Here is a 16,196-nt window from a genome sequence, read left to right as displayed (position 1 = left end):
TGCAATTTGACCCAACCTGCTGCGTTCGTTGATTCCCTTACTGGCTTTGAATCTAACTAATTTTACAGACATCAAAGAAGGTTCATCTTGGCCTTAATTAAGCTCACTCGGTTATTTTGGACAGTAGGGTATGAAGCATAAATAATCTGGGCTGCTAGGTAAATTTTGCAGTATGGGCTGCTTGTGGGGATTTTTTTTGGTTAACATTCTACAAAGAGGTGAAATCAGCCAAAAGAGGAAACATTGTTGTATCAAAATTACTGTTGATATGTTAGTCGTTCTTTTTCTTCTCTCATTTATAGAGCATATTGTCCTTAATATGTAACGCTTTTCCATCGCAGCTCTTTCACCTTCAACACCATGGAACATACTTGGTTTCAACACCAGTGCGACGAGTTTAGTTGTTGAATGGGACAACTTACCGGAAGACTTACAACCCGACTTCTTTATTTTGTCCATGATACAAACAAGGCCTACAAATTATTACTGGTCATACGGCGCCAACATGACCTGGAGACTTCGCACATTGAATTCGTCACTCTCGGCGACAAACGTGTCCGATCTCCCAGGTTTTAGCAAGCACACGATCCGTGTTTATGCGGTAAATGTCAGCGGTGACTTGTACAAAAGCGAGCAAGTAGAAGTCGAAACTGGTGAAATGGGTGAGTAATTTTGAATGTTTTGTTTCGTTTTGTTTCTGTTTGTTTGTTTTTTTTTTTAATTTAAAATCTACACCCTAACAATCATCACCCCCCTCCCCCCTCCCCCAGCGAACTGAGAGGCAACGAGTGTTGGAATTGCGATCTTCTTTTAATCCTCTTCTGGATACCTGAACTCTATTTCGTCATCTGAGATGGAGGAGGGGAGAACATTGACTGGAAGGCTGGAGGCTGGAGGTAAAACTCAAAATTTAAATAGAAAAAAAGAATAATAAGAAAACAAAGGTTCACGCGAGAAGGAGCATCATTTTGTTCCTGCGTCACTATCAGATTTAAAAAAAAAAATCAAGCTATGTAGCCTTGTTATAACGGCCAAAGTCCAGAAGCTATTCTTATAATTTGGAGCATTTCCCTTTCTATTATCACTAAAACCACAAAAATACAAAAAACACGTAACTTTGAAATATTCAAAATCTTTTCTATTGTATTTACTTCATTGCATGAATCAATATTGATTCTGTAAATGGAAGCACATTAAGCTGCAGTCTTGGTTTATGGTTTGAGGATTCCGGTATGTGCAGACGGTGTATGGCGACTTAGTGAAACCTTATCGCACTCACTTTAATGGGCGTAATTACGCCCATTTTGATATCAGTCGTTTTCAAAGGTGGAATGATTTCGTACAGGTCCCTACTTCATTAGCATGCGGAATAAATTAATTCTGCATTCGCTCTATTGTTTCGTAGAACAATACGTATACCCAAGGGAATCGAATATATGCATGGCTAATCTGTACTTACGGGATGAATAAAAATGGATCTAAATTGTCTCTCCTTTTCTATCCTCCTTCTCTATGTTCTTTGCTCACACCGCTTTCACCATTGTTTCTTTTCGTCCCAGCTTTCTATCCCTACGTCTTGTCCTTTTTTTCCAGACCCTGGTCGGCCTTTTCTGCCATTTTATTTATATCACTCGTAGCTTGCCTTGAACTCCGACTCTCTGTAAACCCCTGGATTATTTCTCTCTGATCTTGGCCACTGAGGTAACGTGTCAAGTTGCTAGTTCACACCTAAAAAATGATATTTATTTTAAATTCTGGCTGACTGTTTACATAACGATAAAAGTAAATATAGACACGTGCCGTGTCGAGCACCTACAGTCGAACCTACAACTAGTAGGTTACCGTTCAGAGATCCCTGTTTTTCTACTCTTGAAACAGCCCCACTCCTTTAATAACGACTAAAGACACTGTTTAGACTTAAGTTAGTTCCTGTGATAGCTTTAGATTTATCCGGTATTGCTGTGACCTGCTTTTCCTTCATGCCCCGTACTGCACACTTATAGAATATTGTATCACGCTTCCAATCTAATTGGTGCATCCTTCATGGGAACCTTTCATGCACGAGTTCATTGCAATAAAAATCATTTCACTTTTCCCTTCTTTTAAAGCAAATTTGTGTCTTCGTAAAAATTAAAATGGCTACCGAAGTAATAGAGTCAGGAAAGCGAGATTTGAACATTGGACATTGTCTCTGCTTCAGTTTAGCCGATCCCGAGCGTTGCATAGAGTAGTGCAATGAACACAATTTACTTTCGTTGTCCATGAAATGTCCACAACGTGTGTGCAAACGCGGTCAATTGGCAAAGGCATCGGGAGATGGATTGGTTTCGCGCTGCTCAAGAAAAAACTGCAGTGAATAACCTTCAATCCGCCAGAACTCACGATTTTCTTGTAGTAAGCTTTCCTTAAAAAAATAATAATAAAATAAAATAAAAGAAATTATATATATATTAGAAAAACACAAATAAACTACAAGTTCATCCCTACAAGCCTGTTTCGTGGTCGCCCACTCATCAGTTGATTTGGGCGACCACGAAACAGGCTTGTAGGATATATATATATATATATATATATATATATATATATATATATATATATATATATATATATATGTATTTATATAACTAACTGCAGACAGTACTGTTTCGGCCTTCTGGGCCTCATCAGTGCAGTGCTAATGTCTAGGATGGAGGTTAAGCTATAAAGCCACCCCAGATGTCCCACACATGTGGTACATCCAAGTCATGCCAGAGTGCTCAAACTAGCGAGCTAGTGAGCATGCGCAATTGCTAGCGGCAATGACTCATCCTAGTAGAGTGCTCAATTTGAACATGAAAGCAAAAGCTTTGTAATGCCAAAGAGCTATATCTAACTGCAGACAGTACTGTTTCGGCCTTCTGGGCCTCATCAGTGCAGTGCTAATGTCTAGGATGGAGGTTAAGCTATAAAGCCACCCCAGATGTCCCACACATGTGGTACATCCAAGTCATGCCAGAGTGCTCAAACTAGCGAGCTAGTGAGCATGCGCACATATATATATATATATATATATATATATATATATAGAGCCATAGCAACCTGTGACCGGAAAGTTTACGATTGCCTACAAAACAAGCAGGACTAACATCATCTCACAGTTAATGATCGCCTAAACTTCGTCGACCCAGACAAAGGAGCCCGTACTGAGCAGGTCAGTGTAAAGACATGAAAGGGAGTGAAACGAAGAATGCCTCTTACAAGAACATCCATGGGTCTCTACCAAAGTTATACACTTAGAAGCACCATTGAGGATATTGCCGATCTCTACAAAGATCGACAAAACGCCCACTAAATGCACCGTTCCTGATCCTGAAATGGCCTTGCCTTATGCAGCAAAGGAAGAAAACATACACTTTGCAGTGTCTCGGCGAATTCGCAAACAAAAAGAAAGAAAGAAAGACACGAAAAATAGAGCAGGTGGCAATTAAATTTTTATTAACAGTACTTTTATTTGGTCTGTTTGGTATGTATGAGGATCTGAACCCTATTACAACGATTGCTTGAAACTCCACTTGTTTCGCTTATTCTAAAATACAAAAAAAAAGGCTAAAATTGTAGGAAAAATGCCTAAATTGTAAGAAATAATGTTCGGTTTTCCGTAATTCAGTCAGAAGTTCAATGCATGGTTTTTTTTGTTTTAAAGTCCTCTAAGAAGAAAGAACAAAGCGCCACAGTCCCAAGAGACGTCTATTGTTATCACTATTGTTTCTTGAAACAAAGGAGCGTATGCAAAATAAAGTAGGAACCTGTGCGGAAATCCCTCCTCAAACGTTTCTTAGGACTTCATAGCATTATGCGAGATGGCGTCCAGATTAATGCATAATAAGATGCATTTACCCACTGAATTTTCGTACAGAAAATAAACGGCTTTTTAATTTTGAACGGTTCAACAAATCAAAGCGTGATAATCATCTTCACAGTGGTCAAAATGTTGTTGATTCACGAGGCGCAGGCGAGTGAGTCAACAACGAATTTGTGCAGAGCAGTTTTAACAAAAATAATGTGTCTCATCTTTCAGCTCCCAGCGTTGCGCCCCCAAATGTGCGCCTAAGGAACGTACAGGACGGCGTTCTGGTACTTTGGGATCCCGTGGAGTCTCGTTACGCCAATGGTCAGATACAAGGTTACAGGGTGTACTACAGGAGACAATATTACTCTTACTATTACCATTACTATCACTATATACTACGGCTACGCGGAAAAGAATAGCACTACCGACGCAAACGTACTTCAGGTGACATTACGGGGTTTAGAGTCAGGGAAGAGGTACGAAATAACGGTAACAGCTTTCACCTCAGCTGGTGAGGGACCTCGATCACAGAGGCTCACAATCACCTACGGTGAGTGCTAGAGAATAGCTTGAGGGAAGACTAATCTAACTACAGCATTCATAAACTGTTTCTCTCTTAAATTAAAAACTATAATTTGTGCAGGTATAGGTTATTTACCTTTTGTTTTTCGTGATTCTTGAGTCGTAATTATATCAGGTACTAGTAACCAAAAAAAATAGGCAAAAGCTAAATGGTACCGGTACCGATGGTTAACGATCGCCGAGATGAAATTAACGGTGGGTCTCGAATCCTTTAAATTGCATATTTTTTGAAGTTATAATTTGACAAGCAAGCGAACAAGGCTGCAATATTTCTGGCTTGCGAAAGTAATCGGAACTTCTTGTCGCTTTCTGTGAGTGTTTTTTGTTTGTTTGTTTGTTTGTTTTTTAATCTTTCCGACTCGGGATTGAGGATTGTAACTGGGAATCGTTCTTTAGTAAAAGCGCATCTGTGTATTTCGCTTAGCAAGGGTGCGAACTATACAGTAAAGTTACTCGTTAAGAGCAATTAGTGCACATAACTGCTAAGCAGTTTCCAGAATAATCGTAGACAATAGTTATAGCAATAACAGACAGAATGCAAGTCTTTTTAGGTTATAAAGTTAACTTTTTATCCCGGCTGGGGATAAGCAAAAATCGTTTAAAGGTATATCCACGCTACCGGAATTCAAGCCATTCACTACTTGCACAATCCCATAATACACCTCTATTAACCCCCAAGACGTTTGAATAACTATTGTTTGAAATTTCTCCTGGGACATAAAAATGTCCCAAGGGAAGTCGAAAACAAGGCCTATGCAGATTTTTTTTATTTTTGGGGGGAGGGGGGTAAAGGGCAAAGGAAATAGTGAATGGAAAAGGAAGGAAGTAGTGATTGGAAAATTTACAAGGTGGCATGAGGTAAAAACCGGTCAAGCACCGGCATAAGTAATCGTGCAAATCATGTCATCACTTCATTCAAACTCAGTGCCTCCACATGCCTGACGAGGTAACGTAAAATTAAAATAAAGGCATAAGTTACAGATTTTTGAAGGCAAGCCTCACTTTTAAATCCATTTTCTTGTGGTTTACATTAGGTTCAGGATGTGGAGGTAATTTCAATCAGTCTTTTGGAACTATCACTATCTTCAAGTCGGATTACAGTCATTTATCCTGTGACTGGACCATAGGAAGTGTTGGTATCAGCAATGCTGTAGGTCTTCTTACCATACATGGAGTCTATCCGCCTTGTAGGTAGGTTTTGGTGTTCTGAGAAGATTACTTGTGGATAGTCCTTGTTGCCTTGTTGGGCATTAACTTACTTGCCAAATAGCATTTATAGCAAGTTGACAACCACAAATTTGAAATATGTCCAGAAATGCACACAACAACAAAATTGACAAAAATGGCAAAATTTCGCCAACAATTTCGAAAAAAGAAGGAACAAGTTAAACATGTGGCGAAAATGGTAACTATGTCAAAATCACCGAAAACTTGGAAGCGAATGCAAATGAGAAGACAAGAGGGGCCTCTTGGAGGCCGGCGAATTCGGCGAAATTGGCGAATGTTGCAAAAATGGCAAGTTTGTCAAAATCGCGGACAACTTGAAAGCCAATGCAAATGAGTAGGTAAGAGGGGCCCCTTGGCAAGCCGGCAAGTTGTGGGAAAACAACAATTGTTTTGAAAATCCCTGACAACTTGGAAGCTAATGTAAATGAGCAGGCAAGAGGGGCCCTTTGGCAACCCGGCGATTTTTCTCTAATGCTGTTGCTTTTAAAATGAATATTCTATAGATTAATATAATCTCGTCTTTATTCACAATACAAAACTCACCGAACATTCCAGTATACTATTGCATGTGGGTAACACTGATTTTAAGCGATGGAAGGCTATGTAGCATTGATGCTGTAGCATTGATGCTAAACACTCATTACAAAAGCGTTTCTTCGAAGAAACTATTGCTTCTAAAAAGTAACATCAACGCAGCTTGCCCGGTATAGCGAGTTTCGTCCGCAAAAGTTACATCTACAGGCTTCGGTTGTACCAAGAAAACTTGATATCACTGCGTGCCGTCGATCAGATTTACTTTATTTCAAAGATCCAACGATAATGAACCGGTGCTTGGCACTATCACAAAAGACAGAAAGAGATGTTATTAGAAGAGAGTTTCCCCATCAATTGTAGTCTTTATGCATGGTGTTTCAGTGGCATCTATCTAATAAGAAGTATATGCAAAATCGATAACATTTCGTGCATTATTTGTTATAGTTTTTTTTTCGATAGCTGGTTTTTAAATACGAACCCTTAATAGAACAGAGCTTGGACTCCCTAATCACGTTTGTCAAATTTTAAAACAAGATGATAATCAAGTTATTGATGTTAAGTTATTCTAGTTGAGGTGGATGGCTCTTTCTCTGTCACTTTACACCTCGTGTGTTGGCTGCTTTTAAAAGTGAGATACTATATATAGTCCTTTTTGTGATAATAAGCAAGCTGAATTGTTTTTCTTAGGATAAAGATGATTGTTGAGTTAAAAACGTTGAATGTAGACACTGTAATAAAACATTATGAATGTATTGGATGGACAGGCTGAGCTGTTCTGATTTTAATATACAGTCAGACCTGTATAAACGGTCAACCTCGGGGAATGGCTAAGTGGCCACTTAACACTGTGCGAAGAGTGCAGTTCGAATACCATTAAAGTGCTACTTTATATCACTTAAGCAATTTATGAATGGCAAAATTAACACGTCATATGAACCAGAATAGGTTACTTTTTTTTACATTGTAAACCTATGTAAATTAGGAAATGGCAGAGTAGAAAGGACTCGTAATGCTACTGCAATTAATTAATACAGCAATTTATTTTTTTTTTTTGAAAAAGTTTACATCAAGAATCCCTAATGTGTGTCCACTTATTATAGTCCCCCGTTGCATGCAATCCAACCGAGGCTCCAAATGGTTATTCGTGGCTTGAGATCAGTTAATGAAAGAAGGTCTCTGTTTCAAATCCTCTTCTGTATGTTTTGTTGTTAAAAGAAAAGTTAGGTTTTTGAGAGATGAGAAAAGACATTGTGCATTGTATGGATTTTATTTCTTTTGATAGCTAATGTTAGTTCGAGAGTCGTATTGCTAACTACTTAATAGACCTATATCGATATATTAAATTTCAGTCCTAAACAAAAGGCACCATCTTACTCATACAAATCATAGTATTTATTCCCTAAAGCCTCGAGATGATGCCCCTAGTTTGGGACTGAATTTAAATAGGTCTATTGGCATTAAAAGCTTATTCACAGGGTACCCATGCTGCGTTATGGCTCACTGAGAACTTGTCTTTTACCCCACTGAGTCCTCTTTTCACACACATCAATTTGGCTCAGGGTAAAAATAAAGTCTTACGGAAGCAATTTGTTACATTTTGTTAAATAACTATGGCCGACTTGCCACCGGCTAATATTTGCAAAATTGGCCTGAATGGGTATTTCATCAACTTTTGAAATTCAACCAATCGATCAGGTAAAGTAAAATCCTTTATTTAAGGAGGCTCGAAATAGTTTCTCCTTTTTTCAATCAAATAAACATATTCTGTCCTTAGATATAGTTAGGGTAATCATATTAAGGCGAAATCTGGCCAGGGTATTAAGTAACCATCGTAGATTTCTCACATTATATTTTCCTCCAAAATAACGTTACCATGGCAACGATATTAGGCATTTCTTTGAGCCTTAAAACTTATGTTGCCTTTTTTCAATAAACGGGACGGTGAAATTTTCCCATTTAGTGTTACCAGATTATGTTAGAAATACTCTCTAAAATATTTAAAATTCAACAAAATCTGTAGGTCAGTTCTTCAGAAAAATAAGTTTTTTTGAAATGTGCCTCTAATTTTTTTTTTCACCTACAGAATTTTTTTAAATTTGAAAGACAAACGTTTTAAATTAATCTAAGCTAACATGCAAAAAATGAAAAACATTCACCGTCCGGAAGCAGAGATATAAACGAGTAAAGTTGCAAAATCAGGAACTGAAATGAGGGGGTTACAAGATCGGCATTTACGCATGCGTCACCCGCTCATTCGAATGCACGCTCGAGTTGAGCTGAAGGTCAACACAACGGATTTAAATGACCATTAAACCGTTTGTGTAGAATTTTCGTAGTTTTCATGAATAGGAGATGTCTATTTATATTCATGTCTATAGCAAGTAGAAGAAAGGAGAGCGAAATTAGCCGTATTTGCTTATTTCTTGTGACCCATTTGAATCAAGAGCTGACGCGAGCAGCTTACGAATTGCGTGTGTGGTTACGCGCGCGCGCTCAGCTGGAAACCCTTTCGAGCCTCCTTAAAAACACAAATTGCATTTAAGCACAACATACTTGAGGGCCCGTGCACCTAATTAGTTATCGAATTATCTAATTACTTACTGAAAATTGAATGAAATATAGGAAATTAATTTACCTTATCGCAAATTTGATTTCCTAAACATCGGACTTTATTTTGCCTTTGAATAAAATTGTTTAAACTTATAAGAATCATTAAAATATTCTGAAAGACAGTTCCACAGTACAACTCTTCTGTAACAAACAGACTTTTTCATGAAATAAGTGAAAAATTGTGGAACGACGGCATTATTATGCCCTCTTACGTTATACGGACTATTACGCCATACAACTAAATCCGAAGTCATTGCAGGCATATTATCGCTATGTTATAGATTAGTTTGACAAGACTTCGTTTATACACATAAACCGAGTCCCATTGCGTGAGTTCCATAACTTGTACTGATCGTGTGTCTCGCGGCAAATTAAAACTTAGCCTTCCGGCACGACAATGCAGTGCTTGCAGGGATTTGATATCATCCAGGTTGTTACAGTTCCCCCAGATAGGGATGCCGTATGTCACTGAAGGGAGAACCACCTTAAAGTATAGGTCAAGAAGTGATTTTCTCTTAAGAAGAGAGCACTTTTTCAATAAGTTCAATTTCTTGACAAAGTTGTTCCTTAATTCCTTAAGATGATTCGCCTAAGTAAGCTTTCTGTCGATAGTAATGCCCAGCAGTCTTGTAAGATAGACCCATGTAGACGCATGTAACGTTAACATTTCCATTGGTGATCAAAGGGAGTGGACCAGTGAAGGATCCTCGGTGGAACAACATCACTTCACATTTTAAAGAGCGCGGTGTTAATGAGCTAATTAGTCATACCATGTCCTTAGTTCTACAACAAGTCTCCTTTCTGTAGGAACCCTACAAGTTAGTAGTTCCTTGATGCTTTAAGAACGAGCAGTTTGTTGTTGCTTTGAGGAGTAGTAGTTGTTAAAGTAAGACCTCTTTAACAAGAATTCGCCACATTTGCCATATTTGCGGAAATCGCCATATTCGCCAGATTGGCGATTTCGCCAGATTTTTAAACTAATTTACATACAGTTGGCGATTTGACAAGAATGCGCCGAAATCGACATATTTGCAAGATTCGCCAACATGGCTGGTCAACACGAATTGAACTAATTTACATACACCTTATTCCAAAATGGCCGCTATTTAGATATTCTTTTGTTTTTATTCTAATTAGACCTTAAAGCCTCGTTCAAGGCAAAATATTCTTTTGAATTTTCAGCTTAAGAACGAGGCATCAAGGGCTAATTTGAATAAAAACAAAAGGATATTTAAATGACGGCCATTTTGGAATAAGGTCTATGCAGTTGGCGATTTCACAAGAATTCGCCGAAATCGACGTATTCGCCAGATTCGCCAACATGGCTAGCCACCACTGATGTAGGGAACTAATTTACATGCATTTGGCCATTTGACAAAATTTCGCCATATTTGCCAAAATTATCAAATTGTTGGCGATATTTTGTTATTTTGCCAATTTTCGCATTGTGTGCATTTCTGGACATAAGTGACAAATTTAGAAAAGAAGTCAAAGTTGACGTCCCTTAAGATGGCGTTCTACAGTTTTCCGAAGAAAAAGATCAAGATTTTGAAATCTGTGAAGTTAAGGGAACAGGATGTCTCTTCTGAAATGTAAGTCACTGCAGTTGATGTAAAATGTAAATTTTACCGGGATGGAAACTAGACATTTCAAAGGCCTTTTTCTCAAAAACTAACCGTACGATAGCAACTCAAAATTTCAAAAGTTAGTAAGGAACAAAAAAATCATGTATAGAAATAAGTAGTTAAATCTATCAGACAGGTTTTTCGCAAATGGCAAAAACGACAATTTTTATCTATTTTGATAATAACTGAATTACTGTCGGATCTTCTTTTTTTTTTTTTTTCCAAGTTGACGGTTTCATCTTCTTCTCGTTTACTAATTACCGAAGATTTAACCCTGGTCGTACGGCTACAATGCAGGTCAAAACTGTAAGAAGAATTTACGCGTATAATGTTGATTTTTCACGGTCTCCGAAATCAAGATTAGTTCATCGATTGCTGAAATGCCTCAACATTTTCTGGGTGAAAAAAAAACGCGCAAAAAAGGCAGCGGAAAAAGAACATGCGTTGCTCACATAACGATGGAAGCATGTACAGTAATTTGTTTACTTTTCGCCCAAATTTGACAAGTGTCTCAGAGTCTTTTGAGCCGCATTGTCTGAAACTGTGTTGCAGCGAAAAAAACTGGAAACCGTATCGTATGTGTCATCAAAATAGTGAGCAATCTGTAACAATGCATTAAAAACTGTTTTATTGTAATGAGTCTGTTTTATGGAAGCTTAAAAGTGGCGAAGAATATTTTCAGGAGACTTGTTCCCAGACTTCGTGTAAATAACGGCCGCTTTTCGAGCTGCAGAATACCTTTGACTTTGCTAAGCAGAACTCGACTCCTCACAAGTTGAAAGACAACAAATTACGAAGACAATAAAATAGTACCAGGTAAAGAGCCACATTGATGTCTCTGTAGATTTTGCTTCACCAAATTTCCTGCGCGTCATCTTGTTGATAATAATCAGTGTCATACGAAACAGAATTGTCTGTGCGTGACCCAAGCCGTTGTTCACAACGACAACAGTTTTCACTCACGGTTCTCACTCCTAAAAAAACATTTCCTGGGTGTGCTAAAGATGTACCTACCAGAATATATGACGCGTTGTGTGACATGCACTTTTGCTTATCTTTAATTGGCGTTCATTTCTGAACAAAAACCGCTAAATGCGTTTTTGAACGGTTCTCAGGTATTGTAGTGGAGCTCCATGGACCGAACGCGTGCGCGCGGAGCATCATGGGTAGTCATGGAACACACATCACCAAGTGTGCTATTCGGGGTCAATGCCAATATATCTACCAGAAGAGAAATTATCAGCACAGCAACAGGTTAAAATAAACATCCAGTATGTTAAATGACTGAAGAGCTTGCGTTCCTGGTTTGTTTCCAAACGGAAGCTTTAATGGTTAACTGCTGAACGTGAAAGTAAATTATCACCGGCTAAGTACTTAATGCCATATTGTTACATTAGATTAAATGATTAGCATCAAGCCCTGGTTACCTTTTCTTCACTCAATTTATAATAGAACAGAACAAAGTGTATGATAATATTAATATTGCTCTCAAGAAAGGTAAACACACAAGTTCTACAGAATCCTATTTCTCAAGAGAAGGCATATTTATTTTTCTTAATACTTCCACAGTTGACATCATTATGGGTAATTTTAATATGGACTACTTTTTTTAAAATTAACAAAACTGCACTAAACAGCTTATTAAGACATTTGTGAACTTCTATGCTTACATCCAAATTGTACAAAATGCTACTTTCTTACAATAGGGAAGCCTACTTTATTACATCTTCTTAAACCAAAAAGAAGGAAATTGCTAGAAAGATAAGAGAACCGTTGTTAATGTCTTTTACTCGGATCAAACCTGTAATTGCACGTACTTCTAACAGGAGTTGATAGGAATAATAAGCTTACGTTTTACACTCACAATTCTCATTTTTTTCCTCTCACTTAATATCTTTAAAGCATTGTCAGGCTTTACAAACTTATACAGTTATATCAGTGCGATCTAGTGGCCATCAAAGGCATCAAACGATTTCGGACTTTGTGAAAAATGGATCAAATGCAAATATGTCAATAAGCCATTGACCAATCAAAAACTGAGAAATATGACCAATCACAAGGAAAAGAAAGGTGTAAGCTACCTATGTCATTTTCGAGTGAAAAGCCCACTTCTTCGAGGCGCGAAGGCCCGAAACCGACGGCAAAACGTAAAGCGAATGCTTCCGAGAAGAGTGTAATAGGTTATGTCTACAACCTTTCACCCATCAAACAAAGTAGAAATACCTTGGACTACGCCACATTTACTCTCCAAACACAAGATCAAGGAAGATAACACCTGGATTAATAATGAAGAATTTAGTCTCTAAGAATTTCTCTACAGTTTCAGGCACTCAAAAGAAGAGGCTATAAAGTTAATTGATTCATTTAAAAGACATCCTGTGATCTTTCAAGAATTCTATTTACTAACTGCCAATAATTTATGGTAACAATAGCTTCCACCTGATGACAAGTTGCACAGCAGTACAATATCCTCTCATTCCTTCACGATTATTGTGAACACTTACTTTTGCATTTCTGCAAAGAGCCTGTTCTTGTTGACAGTGTTCTACAACTACTCCTCTCTTAGTTTGTTATTATTTTTTCATCAATCTATTGCTTATATTCAATACCTATGGTATACCTATAACACATGTAAAAGCTAAAGGTGCTTAAATGCAAAAGACGCGGTTAAAACCTCTCGATAGCTGTGTTTACATAGTTGAGAAATATCCAGATGTTTTCGGTATCACCTTGCTGAAGCATTCCTTTGCGATAAGAATCGAACACGAAGCTAAGTGTCTATCCTTTGGTACTTCATAGGGTTTTGACAATCCCGAAAACGTTTAAAGGAGCCGAAAAATCCGGTTGGCGATTATTTTCACCTGGCTCTTTTGCATCTGTAAAATCCAAATAATACAGCATGCTTCATGATCCGTTCCAGATTTCGTGAAAGGTTGAAAACTTCGAAACAATCCTTCTTCTTACTTATCACCAACTGAGGCATTCGTTGCTGTTTACATAATTGAGGACCCTTCAGAAATTCACGTGAACATGACCTGGTGTAAGCTGCCAATGACGCATTCTTTCTTGGACAGCACCAATTCATTATTTCCTAACAAGATCAGAAAGCAACTGAATACCAGATATCGCAGAAGAACTGAATCCATTAAACTTAGTTCATCGAGTGGTGATGACGTTGTCACGCTATCAGAGTTTCAATCTCTTTCTGAGGAGGCTGTAAGGAAGATGGCAGTGGCTTCCATGAAGACATGTGCTATGGACCCTTTTCCGTCATCCATCTGGTATGCTTTGTATTGAGGAATTACTTCCACTGATTACTAAGATGGTGAACATATCATTACAGCATTTGCTGAAGAATTGAAATGGGCATTAGTACATCCTCTGCTCAAAAAAGCTGGTCTTCAATTGATAAACAAGAACTTTCGGCCTGTGAGTAACTTACAGTTCACGTCCAAACTTACGTAGAAGGCGCTCGCTGTACAATTACAGGAGCACATGCGAGTGAATGGTTTGTTTTGCAGAATTGCAAAGTGCTTACCGCCAACATCATAGCACTGAGACCGCACTACTTAAGGTGAAGAATGATCTCCTAATGGCGATGGATAAAGGTCAAGTTACGTTGTTGGTGCTTCTCGACTTAAGCTCTGCATTCGACACCGTCGAACATGAGATCCTTCTAGATCGATTGAGGTGAACAGTTGGGTCGCGTGGGAAAGTGCTTTCATGGTTAGACAGGTACTTTGAGGGCAGGTCGCAGCAGGTGTCAATTAACGGGACTCTCAAAGCCATTTGATTTGATGTGTGGAGTCCCCCAAGGGTTATGGCTGGGCCCGCTTTTGTTTACCATCTACGTGAGTAAGCTGTTTCAGATATTAAAACACCATCTGTCCTCCGTTCACACATATGCGGACGACACACAGTTGCATTTGTCATTTAAGCCATCTGACACTTTCAGTGAAGTTGAAGCTGTATCTGCCATCTGTGATGTCCGAGCATGGATGAGAGAGGATCAGCTTATGCTCAATGATGACAAGGCTGAGTTCCTGATTATAGGTAATCGACAGCAGCTCTCAAAAGTCTAAGTCCAAAGCATGAAGGTTGGACTGGCTGAAGTCTCTCCTGTAGTCTCTGCGCGCACATAGTTTGATACACATCTAGATTTGGGAACTCATATTACAAAGACATGTAGCAGCGCTTTCTATTACTTGTACAACATACGTCATATTAGAAAACATCTATCCAGAGAATCAACTGAAAAACTACAGTACATGCTTTTATTGGAAGTAGATTGGACTAATGTATTAGCCTTTTACATGGAATTCCGGAATATCAAACTAAGAAACTGCAACGTGTTATGAATGCAAGTGCAAGACTTATTTATCGCGCCCCCAAGTTCTGTCACATAACACCTCTGCTCGCAGAATTACATTGGTTACCAGTGCGTGCCAGAATACATTATAAGATACTTTTGATAGCTTATAGAATTTTGCACGGTCATGCCCCTAAGTACCTTTCGGACCTAATTGGCATTCAACAGCCTTCGTGCTATAGCTTAAGACGTAATGACAATGGTCCCTTGCTTAAAAGACCAATTGCGAAAACAAAGAAAACAATGGATGACAAAGCATTTCAGATGGGTGTTCCCCTTTTATAGAGCAAGTTACCTACAATACTCGTCACATTTGTTGGAACACCCATCCCCGTTGCCCCCTTCCTCCAATGTTGATTTCCACAACTACTAGTAGTCGCCCGCAAAATTCTCACACAACATTGAATTGGGGGAAGGGGGATGTGGTATAAGCTACGATCTTGTAACTCGATGATTCTGGACCATTCGCTAAGTGTTCCAACTAAATATGTCTAGTATTGTTGGTCCGCACGGGAAGCAAGGAACTTAGAATCTTTTAAGACTATAATGAAAACATTTTATACAAACAGTTATCTGAGTAATTTTCTTTTATCTACTAGTATTTTAGAAGTTCTTTCTACAGTTGTTATTATTTTATCTTAGATTTTTAATGTAAATAATTTGTAAGCTTTTTTGAAAGACTTGTAAGATTTATAATACAGGTGTAAGTGTAGTTATTAAGTTATACACTATTGTGACGAGCTTTTGAACATTGTATAGAAAAGGCGCAATATAAGTAATAAATTATTATTATTACCATTAAATATGTAAATTTTCTTCAATGAGTGCCATCAGTTTTATTATTAGAATAACAGGTTCGCGGCGAGGTAAATATCCACCACTAGCCACCGACACTGAGGTGAATAGCTGTTAATTTTCATAAATTTTGAAAACACAATTATATCTTTTACATTCACCAAGAAAAAGAAGACCACTCTTACATTTTAACGTATAACAGAATGTATCAGTATTCTTTCTGTTAAATAAACATTGTTCTTCATTTAAAAGCCTTTACGTAATCCTTAAACATACTGACAAAAAACAAATTCTCACGAAACACCAATATCAATCAGAATTTCCTTTTAAAAAAAACAAAAGACAAAACCCTTTGCAGGGGGGATGAAGACAGCACAAGATATCCCTGCCCACTTTTCTATCCTCTTGGCCAGATAGAGGGACACGAATGCAATCAAACAGATTGACAATTTGGACTTTACTGTCAAAACTTTTATTAGTTTCTAAAATTCATTACTTATTTGGTAGACCGGGCGTAAACAACGGACAGACGGAAAATATTAGACCAGGAATATGCAATGCTTACTTGCCTGTACAAGTACTATCCTAGAGCTGTAAAACAATCGACAAAAGACAACTGATAATT

At 38.1% G+C, this 16,196-nt stretch overlaps 1 protein-coding gene across 1 annotated transcript in view; it reads left to right on the top strand.

The window, feature by feature from the left end:
* The first annotated feature begins 524 nt into the window (after positions 1-524).
* LOC138033198 (uncharacterized) overlaps positions 525-16,196 on the top strand; it is a 101,918-nt gene continuing 86,246 nt past the window's right edge. Inside the window, exons 1-3 of the mRNA XM_068880962.1 lie at positions 525-662; positions 4,058-4,379; positions 5,446-5,602. Of these exons, the coding sequence (XP_068737063.1) occupies positions 4,148-4,379; positions 5,446-5,602 (389 nt within the window). The 5' untranslated portion in view covers positions 525-662; positions 4,058-4,147. The remainder of the gene's footprint in view (positions 663-4,057; positions 4,380-5,445; positions 5,603-16,196) is intronic.

This window comes from Montipora capricornis, chromosome 14, assembly GCF_036669925.1.
Source record: "Montipora capricornis isolate CH-2021 chromosome 14, ASM3666992v2, whole genome shotgun sequence".
Classification (NCBI taxonomy): domain Eukaryota; kingdom Metazoa; phylum Cnidaria; class Anthozoa; order Scleractinia; family Acroporidae; genus Montipora; species Montipora capricornis.
Note: the sequence above shows the minus strand (reverse complement) of the source record. Positions and strands in the feature narration are given on the sequence as shown.